General features: G+C 41.3%; 1 protein-coding gene across 1 annotated transcript; it reads right to left on the reverse strand.

Annotated features, from left to right (window-relative positions):
- Positions 1-129: 129 nt before the first annotated feature.
- Positions 130-15,971, reverse strand: abcb4 (ATP-binding cassette, sub-family B (MDR/TAP), member 4). The gene is made up of 28 exons (XM_082551356.1): positions 15,644-15,971; positions 14,642-14,709; positions 14,410-14,488; positions 13,877-14,015; positions 13,743-13,779; positions 13,451-13,642; positions 13,055-13,226; positions 12,841-12,965; positions 12,519-12,690; positions 12,287-12,400; positions 11,085-11,195; positions 10,869-10,994; positions 10,309-10,512; positions 10,056-10,226; positions 9,597-9,758; positions 9,325-9,501; positions 8,676-8,822; positions 8,486-8,590; positions 8,117-8,194; positions 7,881-7,964; positions 7,608-7,811; positions 7,403-7,503; positions 7,178-7,318; positions 5,488-5,644; positions 5,220-5,417; positions 4,490-4,696; positions 2,141-2,287; positions 130-1,858 (listed from the first exon to the last, which is right to left on the reverse strand). The coding sequence occupies exons 2-28, from the start codon at positions 14,698-14,700 to the stop codon at positions 1,652-1,654; spliced, it is 3,816 nt and encodes a 1,271-aa protein (XP_082407482.1). The 5' UTR covers positions 14,701-14,709; positions 15,644-15,971; the 3' UTR covers positions 130-1,651.
- Positions 15,972-18,687: the final 2,716 nt, after the last annotated feature.

Here is an 18,687-nt window from a genome sequence, read left to right on the forward strand (position 1 = left end):
TTTTAAATATCAATGCACTTGTAGTTGTACTAAATGGTGACAGCTAGATCAGCACGAATCAATGCAAAGGTGCAGAATCTGTACCTCGTATTTTTTTAATGTAAACGTAAATTACTCAAGATTATGTAGTTATTAACATAGCGTAAACTGTACTTTTTTCTTTCTTCCTGATTCAACGCTCGTTTTTTTTTTTTTTGACTGTATAGTTTGAAATCCTGACAGTATTATTCGACATTTTAAGATAAAATGTTAACCGCTAAGTGGCTAACGACTCGCCTTAGTTTTCACTGTGAAAAAGCTCTTTTCCAGTAACCGTAGAAAAGAGCTGTTAGGCTTGAACTGAATCGTAACACTGTAGGGAAGCTCGTTTCTAAAGCTTTTGCAGAGTTAATTCAACATTTCTACTTCACTAAAAGAACCTGAAATTTGTACTAATGGATGGCAGAAACAAGCTTCTGACTATTTGGACAAATATTTGATTGTCTTGTCAAAACAGTGCCTACAGATAAAGGAAATGCACTTGAATACCACAAGAGGACGTGAATGTACCCCATCGCATGAAGTGCACACACTGAGCTAATTTAAACTCATTAAAAGAGAGAAGTAGGCACGACTCGTGTAAGTTTGTTAAAGCCAAGGTTTGACTTCCAGTTTCTCCAGGTACCAATACCATCTACACACTATGCAACTTTGTTTTTAATTTCATGTCCAAATGTTGGTGATGGTGTTTACTTTGGGTTTCAAAGAGTGGCTGACGTAAAAATCTGTTGAAACACTTTCTACATTTGGAGCCTCACACCAACGTGATTATTGCTTTGATAAGGTGAAATTTCACTGTGATTGTACCACTTTGAGGGAAGCTGTAGTCAATTTTTTTAGTCAAATTTTCTGAGAATAAAGTTCGAAGATGTCCACACTTGCTTTCTTAACCTTTATTTGAATATAAAACATTAACAGTTACAAAGCAGCAATTCCTCTAAAAAAAATAGAAACAAAATTACATTTTAAGTGAATTCCACAGAAACTTCGCAAATGAAAATTAACATTTGCGCAGCATTTCCCAGGCTTTAACTGCTCAGGTACTTTGGTCCTCCAACTCAATCCAAGATGCTGAACTGAGTCATAACAGTATAAATATTAAAGATTTTACCCAAAACTATTCCAGACAGTGATGATCCCATCGTCAGAGGCATAAAACCAGTGCATAGACAAACGAACAAAGAGGACTGGTCATTGAATTTACTTTAGCCTGTTTAAAAAAAAAAAATGCAGCCATTTTTAATTCCAGTGTTCTCCTTACAAGTAAAAATATCTATCTCAAAGGTCACTTTTTCTACTTGCACAAAAAGGCTCTTTAGAAGCCAAATCTGCCACTTAGCTAAGCAGGAAAAGTACACATTAATCAACTTGTATCCACCAACAGTGAGTAAGCCAAAAAAGAAAAATAATATCAGTTTTACCGTTTACATCTGCACCCCACAAATGTCAAAAATCTCTTGTGGGAAGGACAGTCACAAGTGACAGCCAATCAGAATTCAGACTTTATACATTTAGGTTTAAGCCACAGGAGCCACTGTCTGAATCTGCATGGGAGGAGTGATGATCTAAGGCACCAGTGTTTAATCCAGAACTCAAGATTATGGACTATGGGTTATTTGTCACTGTGTCCCATCTGTCTGTTGACAAGCATGTGGTAGACCCCCTTCTTTGCCAGCAGCTGCTGATGTGTCCCCTGCTCCACCACGACTCCTCCCTGGAATACAGCAATGCGGTCTGCGTTCTGGATGGTGGACAGACGGTGGGCCACGACGATGCACGTCCTGCCCTTGCTGGCCTGGTCCAGAGCTTCCTGCACCACCTACAGAGAGAGCATGGTCTTATAAGAGCTCCTACTATGAATGTTTTCAGCACTAAAGATGGTTTCAGTTTAAACCAGAGCTGTCATCTTTATCAACATGGCTACTTTCCTGTATTCCTCCCATCCTCAAGTTTAATGTGAACTCTCTCAGCCCAACATTTCCCATTTTCTTGTGTGTGGATTTTAGCTGCAGCAGTCGTTTGTATGAGCTGGTGACTTTACTCACCATTTACTTAATCTCCCTGACAAGCATTACAGGTGAAAATGGAAAGATGTGCTCACCTTCTCGCTCTCAGTGTCCAGCGCAGAAGTGGCCTCATCCAGCAGCAGCAGTTTGGGGTTGCGGAGGATGGCTCGGGCTATGGCTATTCGCTGCTTCTGACCACCTGACAGCTGTGTCCCCTTATCACCTGCCTGCGTGTCATATTTCTGCTCATGGAAAAAACAAACACAAACAAAACAATGAGAGGGCATAGTTGTGTTACTATAGATGGTCAAAACTATACAAAGTATGGATCCAAGCACTCCTCACAGCTGACAAATTTCTTAAAAAGTATACTTTGAGGTTTAATAATAATAATAATAATAATAATAATAATAATAGCTACATTTATTGCCAAGTTAATAAAATGCTGGCAGGAAATCATTTTCACATGTACAATAACACATTCATCTTCAGCTGGCCTCCTGCATGATTACCATTCACATTTGTTGACTCATAAGGCTTAATGATACAAGCCCTCCAGTAATCAGTACAGATTCCTCTGGTGTCTTGAATGGGAGAGGAGGTAAACCACTTCACTGGGATTGTCAGGTGGTCACTGTCCTCAGTGTTACATTGATTTTATGCCCATGACACGTAATGTGCCCCCTTCTGCTATCACCCCTTAATGTCCCAGCCTAGCTGTACTCCTGTCCGCAACCAGCTGCTGCTTCGTTCAGCACTCTCAGAGTGACTTGACTGCTCGTTGAAAGGCCTGCCCTCACACCCCCACTCTCTGTAGGAGCTTAGTTGTAGCTTTAGCAATAAACCCTTTACACCCGACCTCCACAGGATCCACCTTACTACACCAATTGTGTTCTGTCTGAGCTGCCATTTCCATCCCAGTTATGCTTTTCAACCTGCAGGTGGAAAAATAAAGCACCACCAAGTTTGTTTATCACAGCAGTAAAAACACTGATCAAAGGTTTTTCAACAAAGGTTTTTCACAAAGGCCTCTTTAGGAGACTTGCATTGTTGCTGTAATTACCTTTGTACACCATTTCACAATTTTTAATTTTAGCTGACTTATGGTCCCCTTTACAGCATCTCCATCTGACCTATGAAGCCTTATCTTTACATCATCTTAAAGAAACCTGGGGGCAATCACACCAACCTTTCATCTACAGCTTTATCATGACAAAATATTTCAGGTCCATGAGAGTGGAATAAATGTTACTAAACCCAACCTCGTCCATCTTGGGGTTAATGTAGTTGAGCAGAAACAGAAAGGCACGAGACCTTTACAAAAGGATGGAGCTCTATTCAATGCCAAATAACAACAGTTGCCTCAAAGCACTTTATATTGTAAGGTAAAGACCCTACAATAATACAATACAGGGCAGAAAGAATTACTCAAAGATGACTCGATAGTGACAGCAACCACAACAGTTTGTATAGTGCTTTTTGATTAGTGCTTTATACTTTTAAACTAATGTTTGAAGATTTTAAATTAGTGGCAAGATCCCAGATCTCTCAAAAACCACAGACCAGCATCTAGTCTACAGTTCATCAGCAAAATGCTTTGAAACCACCACATTACTATCAGGTTTCAGTCTGCCTCCTGATCAGAGCACTTTAAAGTCTCAGCACTGACCAGTTAACTGCTTGTCAAATACAAGCAGCAAATTCAACATTTTAAAGGACGTAAAAAGCAAAAGAAATGCCATCTGAGCGATCTGGACGACGAGTCTTAAACACTGTATCGAAGACATTTCGGAAGTTTCAAAGTTAAATTGATCTTCGTTTGTTTCTAATGTGAAACCATCACATCAAAAACCAGCAGTACTGAGAGAGCATAAAACAACAAAAAACAAACTTGAAGTGTATAGTTAGCTCCAGGCAATAAATCAATGATTTCTTGTAGTCATCTATTATCTTATCGGCAGCAGTGTTGCCTCTTACGGTTACATTTTTTTTAATCTTCTTTAGATGTTTATCATCATTTTATCATCATGCGATGTGATAAAAATCTATGGAGTAGGTGACACTCATAGGGATCATTTTATAGCAGCCATCAAGTGTTGGTGTGCACAGCCTGAATCAGAAACAGCATAAAGTTGAGACTCATTCTAAGGCTTTAGGTTTTGAGGGCAACACAAAGACATCCTGGCTGCACTAAACTTCCCTCGCAGTAAAACCCTGTGGTAGCTGGGCAGAGGCAGCTCTAGGCAGCTTTGTGACGCATTAAAAACAAAGCTGACATCAGAGTCCATCTTTGTTTAGATTCAGTGTTTCAGCCTCCTTTCTTGCTGTAACCCCGAGTCTGCTTTTTTTGACCACCTCTTTATCCACCCAGTCTGTTTTACTGACACTGGATTTGACCCTTATCTTTACATGGAATCTTCTATAAAATAGTATAATGACATTACCAGTGGCAAACCCTCTATGAAGTTGTGAATGTTGGCTGCTTTGGCCGCTGCCTCTATCTCGTCCATGCTGACTTTGCGGCTGTTGTCTCCATAGGCAATGTTTTCAGCCAAAGAGCAGTCGAACAGCACGGGCTCCTGGGAGACGATGCCTATCTGGGACCTCAACCAGTGAATGTTCAAGTTTTTGGCATCAGATTTGTCCAACACCTGAAGGAGAAAGAGTAGCACAAATAGGCTTGCATGCTTTGGCACCTGGACGATCATTCATTTGATTGTGCAACATCGTTTTAATCACCAAGCCCTGAAGGAAATGTCTGATTTGTTAATGGCTAAAAGCTTGTTTAGCTGAAGAACTTGTCACTTCTTATTTAAAAGTTAACATTGGTTTTACATTAATTCTGAATCAATGCAGAAATTCAGTTAATGAGTTATTTTGCCAGAGACTTTTTTTTGTTTTTTTAAAGTGACAAACACAAACGTACTAGAAAACCTGCAATGTGCACATGATGTTCAAAAACACCAACAGGACACGAGACAACAGGCACACTATTCATTTCCCTCCCAACCAGATAAATGTTTATGCAGTAATCCAGATAAGAGCTCCTGTTACATGGACTTCATATCAGCACTGGAAAGCACTGGCCAGCTAATCATTACCCAACTGTCAGTAGGTGATGAGGCATCAGTGTGAGGTAGTGCACAGAGCGTGGGCGTGCAGTTGTTTTCTCACCACTTTCCCATCCAGCGGGTCATAGAACCTCTCCAGCAGCTGGACGGTGGTGCTCTTCCCACAGCCGCTGCTTCCCACCAAGGCCAGAGTTTCTCCCTTCTTTACACTCAGATTCAGCCCTTGCAGGATGGGTACATCAGGACGTGAAGGATAATTAAACTTGACCCTCTCAAAGGTCACATTACCATCAAACTGGTCCTGGAAGAAAAGAAAGAGTTAGATATGTGGTAAAATATCACTTTTCTAAAGCCGTGTTTGCGGCATGTACCGGACAGTCTCCGTCCTTTGACAGATTATCAATGGCAGGCTCCTTGTTTAACAGCATCATGATGTGGGCAGCAGACAGTTTGGCCTTCGCGTAGTTTGGAGCGAAGGAGTTGACTTGACCGACAGCCATGGCACCAAACAGAACGGCTGAAATCACACTGGGAGAGGAAAGTTAAACACATTAGCTTCGCTGTCAGTGGGGTGTGAAACAGGATTACATAAGGCTAAGCTAACACGAACCTACGACATCTGTGTGCCCAGCATGTTTGTAATTACTGATAATCTTAAAGATGAGTTTGCGCTGTTCGGTCCCGCCGATAATGATGAACCGACTGACGAGTTTATGCCTACAACAGCTGTAGTCAGAAGTTTGCATTTACTCATCGTGGGCATGAATTTAATGGTAATTTTGTGGCCTTTAATGTTGCGTCACCACTTCGCCAAGAACTGGAAGAAGACCCAAACCATTAGCCTGAGATGAGAGGGAGCTGGTTAAAGTGTTCAAGAACAACCCAGGAACCACAAAGTCCGAAGCCTGCCATGAACTGGAAACTGCTGGAACACCAGTATCACTGTCCAGTTAGATGTGTTTTACATCACTATTGACTGAGAGGGTGCCAAAGCCTGTGCTCAAAAGTCAATCCTTTGAGCTCGACTGAAAATGGCAGACGCCCATGTGGACAAGCAAATGTCTCCTGGAGAAAAGTTTTCTAGTCAGACGAGAAGATTTGTCGTGGTGGGTAAACGGCTCAAAACGTTGGAAGCGTAAAGTTGAGGCTTTCAAACCCAAAAACAATGTATTAGCACCGAACCAGTGTGGTGGTGGTACCATCATGCTCCAGGGCTGATCTGGCAGTGACAGCACTGATATTGCATAAATTGGCTGGAATAATGAATAAGAAGCAGAACCACCTCCACCTTCTTCAACTCCACCTCAAATCAACAACTATATGATTGACCAGGACAATAATGCCAAACACAGATTAAAACTGGTTTAGAATGGATAAAACAGGCTAACATTAAATTAATGACAAGACTGTCCCAAAGCACAAACCTCAGTCCTATTGAAAACTTGTGGATTATTTTTGCTTTCCTGGCACAGACCTGAATTTAGGCAAACTAAAATGGGCTCTACCAATCCTGCCAAGGAGTGATTAAATGATGCCAGAGGCTCGTTTCTAAGGCACATTTAACCAAACATTAGTGGGGTTGTTTGTATATATTGGAGCCTGTGTGGATCCAAAATTCACTTTACTACAGTAATGCTGTACAATCATTCCATCCTGGAGAGTGGGAAAAAGCTCAGAGACATTAAATCAGCCTCAGTTGGGTGTACAGTGTTCATTAAGAGGTAAAGAGTTAATATTTTCTTCTTTTATGGACGCTGAGGCTTCGGTTTGCCATGAACTTTGGACTTCCCAGTTTATGCAACACAATATAAATGAAAGCAGTGGCTCCTCCCAGCAAAAGAGGGTCTGATGTATTACCACAAGTATCTGTCACAGTGTACATTTGAAAGCCACCCACGCTGAGGCTCTTCAACTGCTTCTGACTAAGATAATGATTAACAGCCACATGAAAAGGTTCTGTCCATCAGAAATGCTTTGTTTGGATGTTACCCGCCACGCAAACTGTCAGGCTGCCTGTTAATCTCCTCATGAAGATACAAGCCAATGTCTCAGTTCACTCACAGGAAGACCCCTTCGACACTCATCCTTCCAGCTATAATGAGCCAAGCACCAAAACGGAAACAGGCCGCATAAGCGAAATAGATCATCGCCTGGGAAAAGGAGAAGGTGAGGCCGTAGATGTGTGCCATTTTCTTTGAGTTTCTGTAAAAACATGAGAAAGGTGGCATCAGAACTTAAAGAGCGTATAATTGAGCAATCAGGTCCCTGTGGTACAAATTATCGTACTTGTAGGGCACATCGAGGTTCTCCTGATACAAAGCTTCAAACTTTTCCTCTCTTGTGAGGCAGACCACGGTGCGGATGTTCTCGATGGCCTCTGTGGCAATCTGAAGAGACGCAATGCAAATATCTCATGAGTTCAGAGTTTCAACAGACTGAGCCGTGAGGAATTTTTACTTTCACTCTGGCACATCTCGCACCCAATCCTCACCTTTCCAGCCTTCTCCAGCTCCTTCTTGTCTTCAGCAGCGTGTCCGGCGAGCATCTTCATCTCAATGGCTCCAGCCACTGCAATGATGGGCACCAGAGACAGGAGCAGCAGAGTCAGCTCCCAGCCGTACACAAAACCCAAGATCAAACCGGTGCCCATGTTGGCTAAGTTCTGAGCGAGCGTGGCCATACGCACGCCTGCGGCCTAAATGGATGATTTGACACTTTAGTGTGAGCCTTTGGTAACCTTTGGCCAGCTGTTGTTGAAGCTTACCCCCTGCACTTGGGCTGCATCTGTGGCCAGTCTCGTAGTGAGCGCACCAACACTGTTTTTTGGTTGGTCAAACCAGCCCAGATCCTGCAAAGGAGATTTGAAAGAAGCACTGAAGGACCTGACCAGCTTTTATTATGGCTGCCATGTAGATAATTGGTTCACTTTAGCCACCAAGAAAAATGTATTTTTCAACAACATCCTCCCTGCTCTCTCATTTGACTTTGTCACTTACATACCTGCCTCATCATGGACTTAAAGGCCCTCAGTCTCAGTGTCAAGGTGAGGACCTCTCCAGATTTACCAAAACAGAAACCCTGTTTAAAAAAAATAAAATTAAAAAATAAATAAATAAATAAATAAATAAATAAAAAACCCACACAACCCCCCCCCCCCAAAATTAGCACACGTGTCACATCATCCGCATGTGTTGTCACATCAGCATTCTTTCAACTTGTGTGCACTCTCCTAAAGTTTGACAGGGACCTGTGTGACCATTTCCCTTTCATTTTTAACCTTTTTATTTACATTACTTACTAGCAGGATATAACAGAGTTTACCAAGGTTTACCACAAACCCTCTTCCATCAACCGCGTGCGTTTGCATACCTGTAGAAACATGGTGACAAAGGAAACTGCTCCAATAGCAGCAAACATGAGGGAAAAGAAAACTGATCTTTGTCTGACAATGTCTTGGTCCGGTTCTGCAAACACCTGAGGGGAGATAAAAAGATGAAGCTTTCTACAGCTGCTGAAAACACCTCCATTCAGCATGAACATGTTATCAAGAGTAACCTACATTGATGATCTTTGAAAAGACGACGGCAAACGCAGGCTGCATTGCACCATTGATAATGGCACAAAGGGTCCCCAGCAGAATGTATGGCAGCTCTGAAGTGTTCAGAGCCATCACTTTGAGGAACGACACAGGGGGAACGTCTTCATCCTGCAGACAGGAGGAAAGATTAAAAAGGCTTCTAATGCAAGTGATGAATGAATGGTGTGTATAAGTAAATTCTCAGCATGAAAACGATCCCAAACACATTGCTAATGCAGTAAAAGTATAGTTGATAGAAACATACAATAGATCATAATCAGTCTAGGAGCCCAAACCAACATTATCGAATCAATGTGGGATCATCTTGACAGAACAAAAGGCAGCAAACATCCAAAGAAGAGTTTTGAATGTCCTTCAAGAAGCCTGGAGAACATTTCCTGAAGACTACTTAAAGAAACTGCCTAAGAGAATAAATTGCAGCCCCATGTCTTAAAATAAATAGTACTGTATAATTCAATTATTAGTTTCCAGAAAAAGTAAGAGGTGTGAACACTCATCCAAGTGAAAATAACAATAATAATTTTTTTATTTTTTTTAAAAACATCTTAGACTAAGAATCATATTTTCTTCACATTCCTTTATTGATAGAAGGATTTAGGTGTTTGCTCACCTCCAAGTTATCACTAGTCAACTTTTTCTTTTCCTCTTTGTCCCCTTCTGAAGTTTTAAAGGATGCACCTTTTGTGCTCTTCCTCTTGAAGAGAGAAGACTCCGACAACGACCTGACTCCTGGGCTTCTCTCATCTGCAGACGGCTCATGCTCCTCCTCCGCATTTTTCTGAAACGTCTTCAAGAGGAAAACCACAAATGCAAAACAAACAAATAAAGACTGGGTGCTGTGGAAGTTCCCATCTGCTAAAACTGCCTGTGTGCAAATATTACCTGCATGGAGACCAGTGTTTGGTAGACTCCCTTTCCTTCCATCAGCTCGCTGTGAGTTCCCACCTCTACAACCTTGCCATCTTTGAAGCCGGCAATAACATCAGCGTTTCTGATTGTTGAAAGGCGGTGAGCCACGATTAGTGTGGTTCGACCCAACCGGACCTGCACACGGGCGAGTTTGTGTGTTACACTGAGTTAAATGTTACTAGCATGCTGCTCTGATGTGAGGTACACAAGCATTTAACATAAACTGTTAAATTATTGCAGGAGGGTAGGTTTATGTGCACTGTGGCTCAAATCCACCATCCATGCAGGAGACATTTATACAAGACTATGAATCAAGTCAGATCGGACGGATTGCTCCTCTGGACATGAGTTAACATTTCTGCTCTGTCTCTATTTATTTTTATTTTTTTACAGTAGCCTTGAAACAAGAATTAAGTAACCGTTGAGCCGTACCTTATCAAGCGCCGCCTGCACGATGGTCTCACTCTCAGCATCGAGCGCAGATGTGGCTTCATCCAACAGGAGGATTTTGGGGTTGCGGACTAAAGCTCGGGCGATGGCGATCCTCTGCTTTTGTCCTCCGCTCATCTGAGTCCCCCGATCTCCCACCAGAGTCCCAAACTTCTGCTCAACACAGAGAGTCCAATGATTAGCAAGTGGAGATCAATCATTTACAGGGACAGAGGAATTGTAAGTGTTGCCCTACATCGGGTAGCTTCATAATGAAGTCATAAGCGTTTGCTTCCTTGGCAGCTTGTTCAATCTCCTCCTGCGTCACGTCGGTTCGGCCATATCGGATGTTCTCTGTGATGGTGGTGGCGAAGAGGATGGGCTCCTGGCTCACCACCCCGATCATCTCCCTCAGGTGTCGGACGTTAAGAGAACGAAGATCGTGACCGTCAACAAACACCTACATGGACACACGACACTCAGTTTACACCGTTGTGTAGATTCGCTGTTTCCATTTACTGGTTTATGCAGAGCCCTTTATACACAGAAGCCATTTAACAAAAAAATTAATAAAAAAATTCCACACAAATCAGTTTACTGTATTTAAGTAAACAGACTCAATTTTCATAAGGAGTGTCCAAAATAAACAAAGTTCTTTAAAAGAAATCCACTTTACATCTACTTTCAGCTTTAAGTTGTTAAAATTAAAAAAGACAAAAATAAATATAAAAGGTCTGATTTCTGAACGGTTAAGTCTACACAGGACTGATCTGATTTGTACATCTTGTACTTCAAAGTACTTGAGGTCCCACTTACGTTTCCTTCCTGAGGATCGTAGAACCGCTGCAGCAGCTGGATTGTGGTACTTTTACCACAGCCACTGCTTCCCACCAAGGCAAAGGTCTGCCCCCTCTTCACAGTCAAGTTCAGGCCATTTAACACCTACAGACAACATGAGTTTGGGGATATAAAAATGTCCGCATGCTATTTTAGCACTTTAAATTTGAGTATACAGCAGCTATGAGAACACACTTTGATATCAGCCCTGGAGGGGTAGCTGAAGTGGACGTTCTTGAACTCGATGTCTCCTTTGATGCATTCAGGTTTGTAGCCAGCCTCTGAATAGCTGTCGATACTGGGGACCTGTCGAGAAGAGAATCAAATACGGCAGATTTCACTTCTAAGAGGCCAAACTAATACAGCAGAACAGGGCTTATTCTTTTCATAACCTCAAAGAAACAATGGGAGGAAATGCTGTTAGCCCTTCAGTTTCAGCTGAGCACATTTAGAAAGCACAATGTTTATTTTCACAGTGCTTTGCGTTTTCACTGCATCTCCTGTTGCACAGCTCTGTTATTCTCCCTTTTGCCTTGCAACTTACAAAAGCTGAGCTGTGTTTTGGCAGAATTTGACACTTATGTCTCACCTGGAAGCCTCATCCTTTACACTTCACCCTTGAACATAAGAATAAGTAGTAGCCACAATACAAGAAATGATTTCAGTGTGAACACAGGTAAAACAGAAGTGACTTTCAAAGGCTTAATACCCTCCCCTTCAAGTCTGGAGCAAGGAACATGTTTCAGAGAAGATCCCATTTGTTTTGCTCGAGGTTGTGTGCATTTCTGTTTCTGTGCAAACAAAAGTGCTGCTCAGCCTGCAGTTTCTCAGATGGGGCCATCCTTTATCTGCATTTCTAAACTAGCATGAGTCTGTAGTCATACACAGAGACAAACACGTGCAACAAGCTAAACAAAGCCACATCCCAGAATAGCAACAGGCAGGAGTTGACCCTGCAAGCCATCCTTCAAGTGGCTCAGTTAAACAGACTGGTTATGCTCCAAGCTTCTGTGGCCATAGGAGCCCCTTTTAAATTCTACTAAAGCTGATTTCACAAAACACTATCCACCATCTTCACAGTGTCTGCAAAACTCATGATCATACTCAAGTTTTAATTACTTTTTGGAAATGAGTCTGATTCAGCGAGTGGAAGAAATTTACAAGAACCACAGCTGTGCAACGTCAACTGAATGACCTGCGGTGTCTTCAAACAGCAGGAGCTCCAATTACAGCAAAATCCAGCTCCAGGTTGCTGGCAGCATCAAAGCAGCTCACCGGAGCGCCACCGTAAAGCAGCATGTTTGGTAATACAAAGTGACAACAGGGCAACAACACGAATGGGTGGAAAAAAAAAGAAAGAAAAGTAAGCGTTGAGTGGAAAACATTGCACTTCTTACGTGATCAATGATGTTGTACACTTTATATGCAGCTCCCCTAGCACTCGCAAAGGTCTGGATGTTGGGAGAGGTCTGTCCCAGTGAGAAAGCGCCAATGAGCACAGAAAAGAAGACCTTTTTTTAAAAAAAAAGAAAAAGAAAAAGAAAAAGTGCACTGGTGTTAGCCACAGCAAAAACCTCCAAGTCACATGCATGTTTATTGTACAAACTAACAGGTGACAAATCTACTCACAGTGAGTACGGTTCCAATCGTGTACTCTTCACTCAGGACGAGTGTACTGCCATACCAGAAGGCCAGAGCATAGGACAGGTAAATAAAGAGGAAGGTGACACCCATGGAAAGGTTAGCAGAGATCGCCTTCTTTATTCCCATCCTCTTAGCATCCTCTAGGTTCTTATGATATCTAGAGTGCAACACAGAGAGCACAGTTAGGGGCAAATATAGTATAAAATACATTTTTAAACTGCACAAACAGTGGATTTCTGCCAAGACCGACCACATCTGCACAAATAATGCCATTTGAGGCGGTTGATAACAGTTAAAGACATGACACCTCTTAATCTCCTTCTCTTGACCACTGAAGGCAAACACAGTCCTGATTGAAGAGATCACCTCCTCGGCTACAGCACCGGCTTTAGCATATGCAGTCTGCTCTTTACTGGTGAACGATGTGAGCACCTGTACACAGACAAAAGGTGGTGATGCATACAGAGCCCAGGGTGTTTTAAGCATCAGAAACACAGGGATAAACTTCTGCAGCAGCTTACCATACTGAAAAGAGCAGCAGAAATGCCAAGCACGGGGCTCACAGCCAGGATGACCAGAGTGAGCTTCCAGCCTTTGCTCAAGCCGATGATAAAAGACACAACAAAGCTGGTGAAACCCTGGATCAGCATCCCCACCTTGTCTCCGATACCTTCTTGGATCTTATAGACATCACTGCACATGCACATATAAACATCAAGCTCCAGTTTTGAAAAGTCAGATACTTTGAAATACAAGTGACAGACACACTCATCTCCATAACGCAATTTATTCAAAGTGTCCTTCAGTTTCAGAAAGTTAGAGATCTGCATAGCTGCTGATTATACTTCTAGCACATTTAATTAACACACAGCACTGTGGGACCTTTAAAAATCACACACTTCTCATCTGTTACCCACTCTGTGAGACGCGTGTTGAGCTCTCCCGTCTCATTGACGTCAAACCAGCCAATGTCTTGCCGCATGATTTGGTGGAAAAACAGGATGCGGATGCGTTTGACCTGCCGACCGGCTGCCAGAGCCCAGAGGGCCACCTGTAGGTAGGCTGCAACCAGGACCCCAGCTCCCATGATGGAGAAGTATATGGCATGGCTGGGAGAGGACAAGTGACAGATGCGGTCTGATAAATCTGTTTCAGTCAGTCTCTCCGCCTGATGAGGCAGCTATGAGGTGTCAGGCTGTGAGGTCTTACCCAGTCATTTCCTCTTCTAAGGTGCTGTTTGTGGAATCTGAGGACACAGGAAGGAAGAACAAAAGAGTCATTTTACTCCTTAATGATTATTGCTGTGCTACCCATGTGCACACTAGCCTGCATCTGAAACTCACTGGGCAAAGCCTCCTGTATGAAGCTGTCCGTCATGTCGCCGAAGACAATGCACATGAGTGGAAGCACTACGCCGTTTGCCATTGACATCACTGTCCCAGCTATAATCATTAAGACATCCCAGCGGTCTGCAAACCTAAACTGCACACAGAAAAAAATAATAATAATTTGAGTGGGAAAAAGTTAAACTCAAAGCAGCTTTCATCTCCTCGCTGCAGGAGTCTGGTGGAGTTCACTGAAACAACGGGAGGATGTGCCTCACTCCCATCCTCTCCCGACTTCCCCGTTCAGCACACACACCTTGCTGTTATGCTTGTAGGAATTTCCAGTCTTACAAGGATAACTATAAACAGTCAAACCAACTTATAACACTGCTGCTTCCATTTTGTCTTCACATGTACACATGCACACTCCAATAAAGAAAAATAATTTGCACACCAGAAAATAAAAAAAGATAAAAATGAGCCTTGAAAAGAAATAAGTGTATAACCTGTTTTTTTCTGGCAGCAGGTGATTAGTATGAAGATGAACCTACCACTTTGATGGGGCTAACCATGGGCATCTTAGGAGGCTTCTCCTTTTTCTTCTTCTTCAAGTCATCTTTTTCAGTCTCCCTGGAGAATTCATAAATGGCATGATGTCAAATATTTCCCAAGCACCGATAAAAAAAAAAAAAAAAATTTAGGAGTTTGACTCAAGTCACATAATTAGTAGAAAGGCGGTTTAGAATTTAGAGTCTTCTTTTTTTTTTTTCTTTTTTTTTTTACCCCGTATTTCCATTTTGTTGGGGTTTGGCTGCGGACATTTCCATCTGCTCCCTCTCCATGGCTGGGTCCTGTCAAAATAAAAGCCATCCCATAAACATGCCTTTGCCCTTTGGAATACGTTAAACCTGCAATAAAACACAGTCTGCAAAGTTAATCCTTTACAAAACTGAAATTTGAGGAATTTGAGGGGTGGAAAAAGTCAAAGTAGAGTAAGTCCGTGAAAACCAGGGTGCAGATATTCTGCCTGTTGGATGGATTTGGAAGAAGAACAAAAATGCCCCCCCCCCCCCCCCCACAACAACAGTTAGTCTTCTTTAACCTCCTAGGACCTGGCATCCACATATGTGGACATCACATTTTTGGCCTGATATCCACTTACGAGGACATTATACTGCTACTGTTCTATCAAAAATTTAAACGAATATCCTCATATGTGGCGCTCATTTTAAAAAAAAAAACAAAATTTAGGTAAAAAAAAAAAATAAAAATCTGGTAATTGTTTGTTTTAACAATCATCGGGCCCCAATTAGCCAAAATATCAAAGAGAAATTAAAAATGTATGCGTGGAAGAGTTCGGGTCTTAGGAGGTTAAATATTGAAATGATATAATTTCCTTTAAGGAAGTTGCGTAAAGTACAAGTAGAGCATTGTGGTAAAAGTATAAACCATTCACTTATCTCTATCTATGACATCACGCTCCATAATTTTAAATTTGTTTTACATTTCCTTTCAAGCAGCTTTGAAAATGGCAACAGTGTAAAGAGCTAAAACATTGAAAAAAAAAACAACATTTTACCATTTAAAAAAAATAAAAATAAAAATCACATGTTTTTAGACACCGACAGTTTTACACAGCTTTGGGGGGGAATTTCCCCCCGAAGCGGTTTTATTTCCAGCACCGTCACCACCGCCTCTGTCTCTGACGTGGTTCAAGTATAAAACCATCGTCGTAGCTCTCAGTCAAATAAAAGCTAAATAAAATGTGTAGAAAAGAGTACAGACCCACCGTTTTCCCCCGCTGCTGTTCTTCCCTGCTTCTCCTCTGCGGACAGAGGTGTCGACCACGCTCACAAACTCGCGCACACTTTTCCTCTTCTTCCTCCTCCTGCCTCACGCTCTCTGCTCCTCACGTGGCTTTAGGACGTCTAAATCGATGGGAGAACTGAAGTGTTATCCCCAGATCAGAGAAATGACTTATGAACGTATCTTTCCGGCCTGCTGTTTCATTTTAAAGGCCGGTTGTCAGAATACCGGACGGTCGGAGAGTGTCATGTTTGGAGAACATCCAATTATTGACCGCTGTCTATCGGCAGGTGTTAGGGGGCGTGGCTTCAGGTGCTGAAGTTTGTGGTAAATACCGTGATAAATAGTTTGTTTTATTGTATTTTTATTTATACCAAGTTAGTGTACAAACTGACAATGAAGGCTGTAAGAAGGGCAGTGATTTCTCTCCACTTTGCTGAGACCTTTTTTTAAAAAAAAATTTATTTTAACGTTATTTTGTCTTTTGGGACAGACCAAAAGACAGTAGCCCTCTGGGAGGCGCTACAGGAGCCTCCGGACTAAGACCACCAGGTACCGGAACAGCTTCTTCCCCACAGCTGTCAGACTCCTGAACTCTGCCTCCTGACATCTGACCCACGTTAAACTCATGGACTGAACATACACACACACAATGGACAACTGTACCCTCAAACACACAATAATAACATGGACTGAACCACCACTCACAACCACCAGCACTTTATATAGCCTCTGTAGAAATTATCCACACCCTCACTTATCTTAACTACGGAAGCGTAGAGCTGCCACCCAGGCAAAAGAAAAATACAAGTGTATCACGTTATAACGTGAAAGGTTTATTGTCCTAACAAGATACTTTTCCTGTTTGTACAATATACTTTTCACGTTTGAACAACATAATATCACGTTATTACAATATGCATAAATATCACGTTCGTACAATATAAATATTATATTGTAGGAACGTGATAATTATGTATATTGTAAAAAAAAAAGTATATTGTACAAACATGATAGTATATTGTACAAACAGGAAAAGTATCTTGTTAGAACAATAAACCTTTCACGTTATAACGTGATACACTTGTATTTTTCTTTTGCCTGGGTGGCAGCTCTACGCTTCCGTACTTAACTGCACTACTGTATAGCTCTGTGTAAATAATCATTCTGTACATACGATAATTTTTAACCTTACAACTGTTTACAACTTGCATAGTTCCCATTTCTGTATAGCTGTATATCTCAGATTTCTGTAGTTATTTATTTCATATTCTGTATAGTTTTTCATATTTATATCCTGTCCATATCCTGTACATAGCTTGTACTCACTACAGCCTGTACATACTTATAGTTATAGAATATTCACAACATACTTCATACTGTGAACATTATAACATACCATAATAGACCCATTTCTGTAATATACTTACATATCTATATTATTGCTAATATATATTGTAATATATCTATATCACTAAAGCACTTCTGGATGGATGCAAACTGCATTTCGTTGCCCTGTACCTGTGCATGTGCAATGACAATAAAGTTGAATTCTATTCCATTCTATTCAAAGTTTCTTGTTACGATAAGATGAGATGCGATAAGATGTGGTATTTCTTTAAAAGGAGTGAACTTGGTGTAAACAACATGAAAGAATAAAACCATCCTGTCTTATATCAGTGGTTCACGGTTATGGTTGAGGTGATGGTGTAAAGTGTGGCAGTATTTTCTAGGTGACTTTGTGCTTCTTAGTAGCAACTAAACCGCAGATTCTCATGATGAATGCTCAGCCAACAAATCTGAAGCAGCTGTATGATGCTGTCATGTTGATATGGATTGAAATCTCTGAGGAATGTTTCCGGCACCTCGTTGAATCTCTGTCATGAAGAATTAAAGCTGTTCTGATTAACCACCTGCTTTATCTTGTGAACCTGAGACAAGTCAGGACAAGTTCCCCAAACTTCATATAAAGTAGTTAAAGTTACACTAGATACTGTAATAAAATGCTCCTTGGACTCTGATCATTTATTTTCCTGATAAAACACAGAAATTCTCTCTCAGTGGCATGGAATTATTTCAGGATAATAATACTCTAGTCTAATTCTTAGTTATCATTTCATGTGTGAATTTTGCCTTTATTTGTGCAGCTTATCATTTCTCATTTTATATTGTGGTTATATAAAGTCAGTATGTGTCAGAGTTCAGTATTCAGGACTGGTAAGTCACGGTATAATTTCACAAGAGACACGCGAGCGATTAAAATCTTCACCACGTTAGCCTTAAAAGGTCTAAAATGTTAGTTTATTTGTTTACACTCACATCACATCCATGATTTCATTTCCTGTTAAACTTTGACTTTGTGTGACTCACAGATAAAGCGCCATAAAGACAAAGATTTCACAGCATGGTGTCTCCTCCCCCACACTTCCCCAAGAAAATACAAAACATACCAAAGGAATATAATTTATTGTGAACAATAAACTAAACAATGGTAAACTCAAACTTGTGGTTTTACCAATGTTTAATTTGTAATCGCATCAGTAAAATTTTACATCAGAGATGGAGAATGCATTTATCTTAGCAGCAGTGCAGGCATGAGGCATGAGAGTCATGTTTACAACAGTGTCACATTGTATCCTTTTAAGGCACAATCTGCTCTTTCTTGATAGCGTGACAATTATCAGGTTTGTGGTTCATCAGAGTTTCAGTTCACATGTTTAAAAAGTGCAGATGCTTGCTTTGCAGAGGTTAATGGTCTGAAGCTAAAACCACAAAGACACTGATGACGTATTTGTTAAACCCCTGCTCACCAAGTTTTATTCACATTTTAATCTCACAACCAGAGAAAAAAGTATCGCTTGTGTAACTGAGGAACTGAAATGATGCTTGGTAGGCAAATTCTATTTCACGTGGAATAAGAGAGTGAGGTCATAGAAGTTATTTCCCTTTCATAGTCCTATCAGGCCTCAGCTAATGCTACACTATATTGCCAAAAGTATTCACTTGCAAATCCGTTCGGTTCA

Source organism: Aulonocara stuartgranti (assembly GCF_965226115.1).
Source record: "Aulonocara stuartgranti genome assembly, chromosome: 11".
NCBI lineage: Eukaryota > Metazoa > Chordata > Actinopteri > Cichliformes > Cichlidae > Aulonocara > Aulonocara stuartgranti.

Coding starts and splice junctions, on each gene's coding strand:
- abcb4 (XM_082551356.1), bottom strand. CDS start 14,700: ATGGAGAGGGAGCAGATGGAAATGTCCGCAGCCAAACCCCAACAAAAT. Junction 14,016..14,409: donor TGGTTAGCCCCATCAAAGTG/GTAGGTTCATCT, acceptor TTCTGTGTGCAG/TTTAGGTTTGCAGACCGCTG. Junction 10,227..10,308: donor TCATTATGAAGCTACCCGAT/GTAGGGCAACAC, acceptor TGTGTTGAGCAG/AAGTTTGGGACTCTGGTGGG.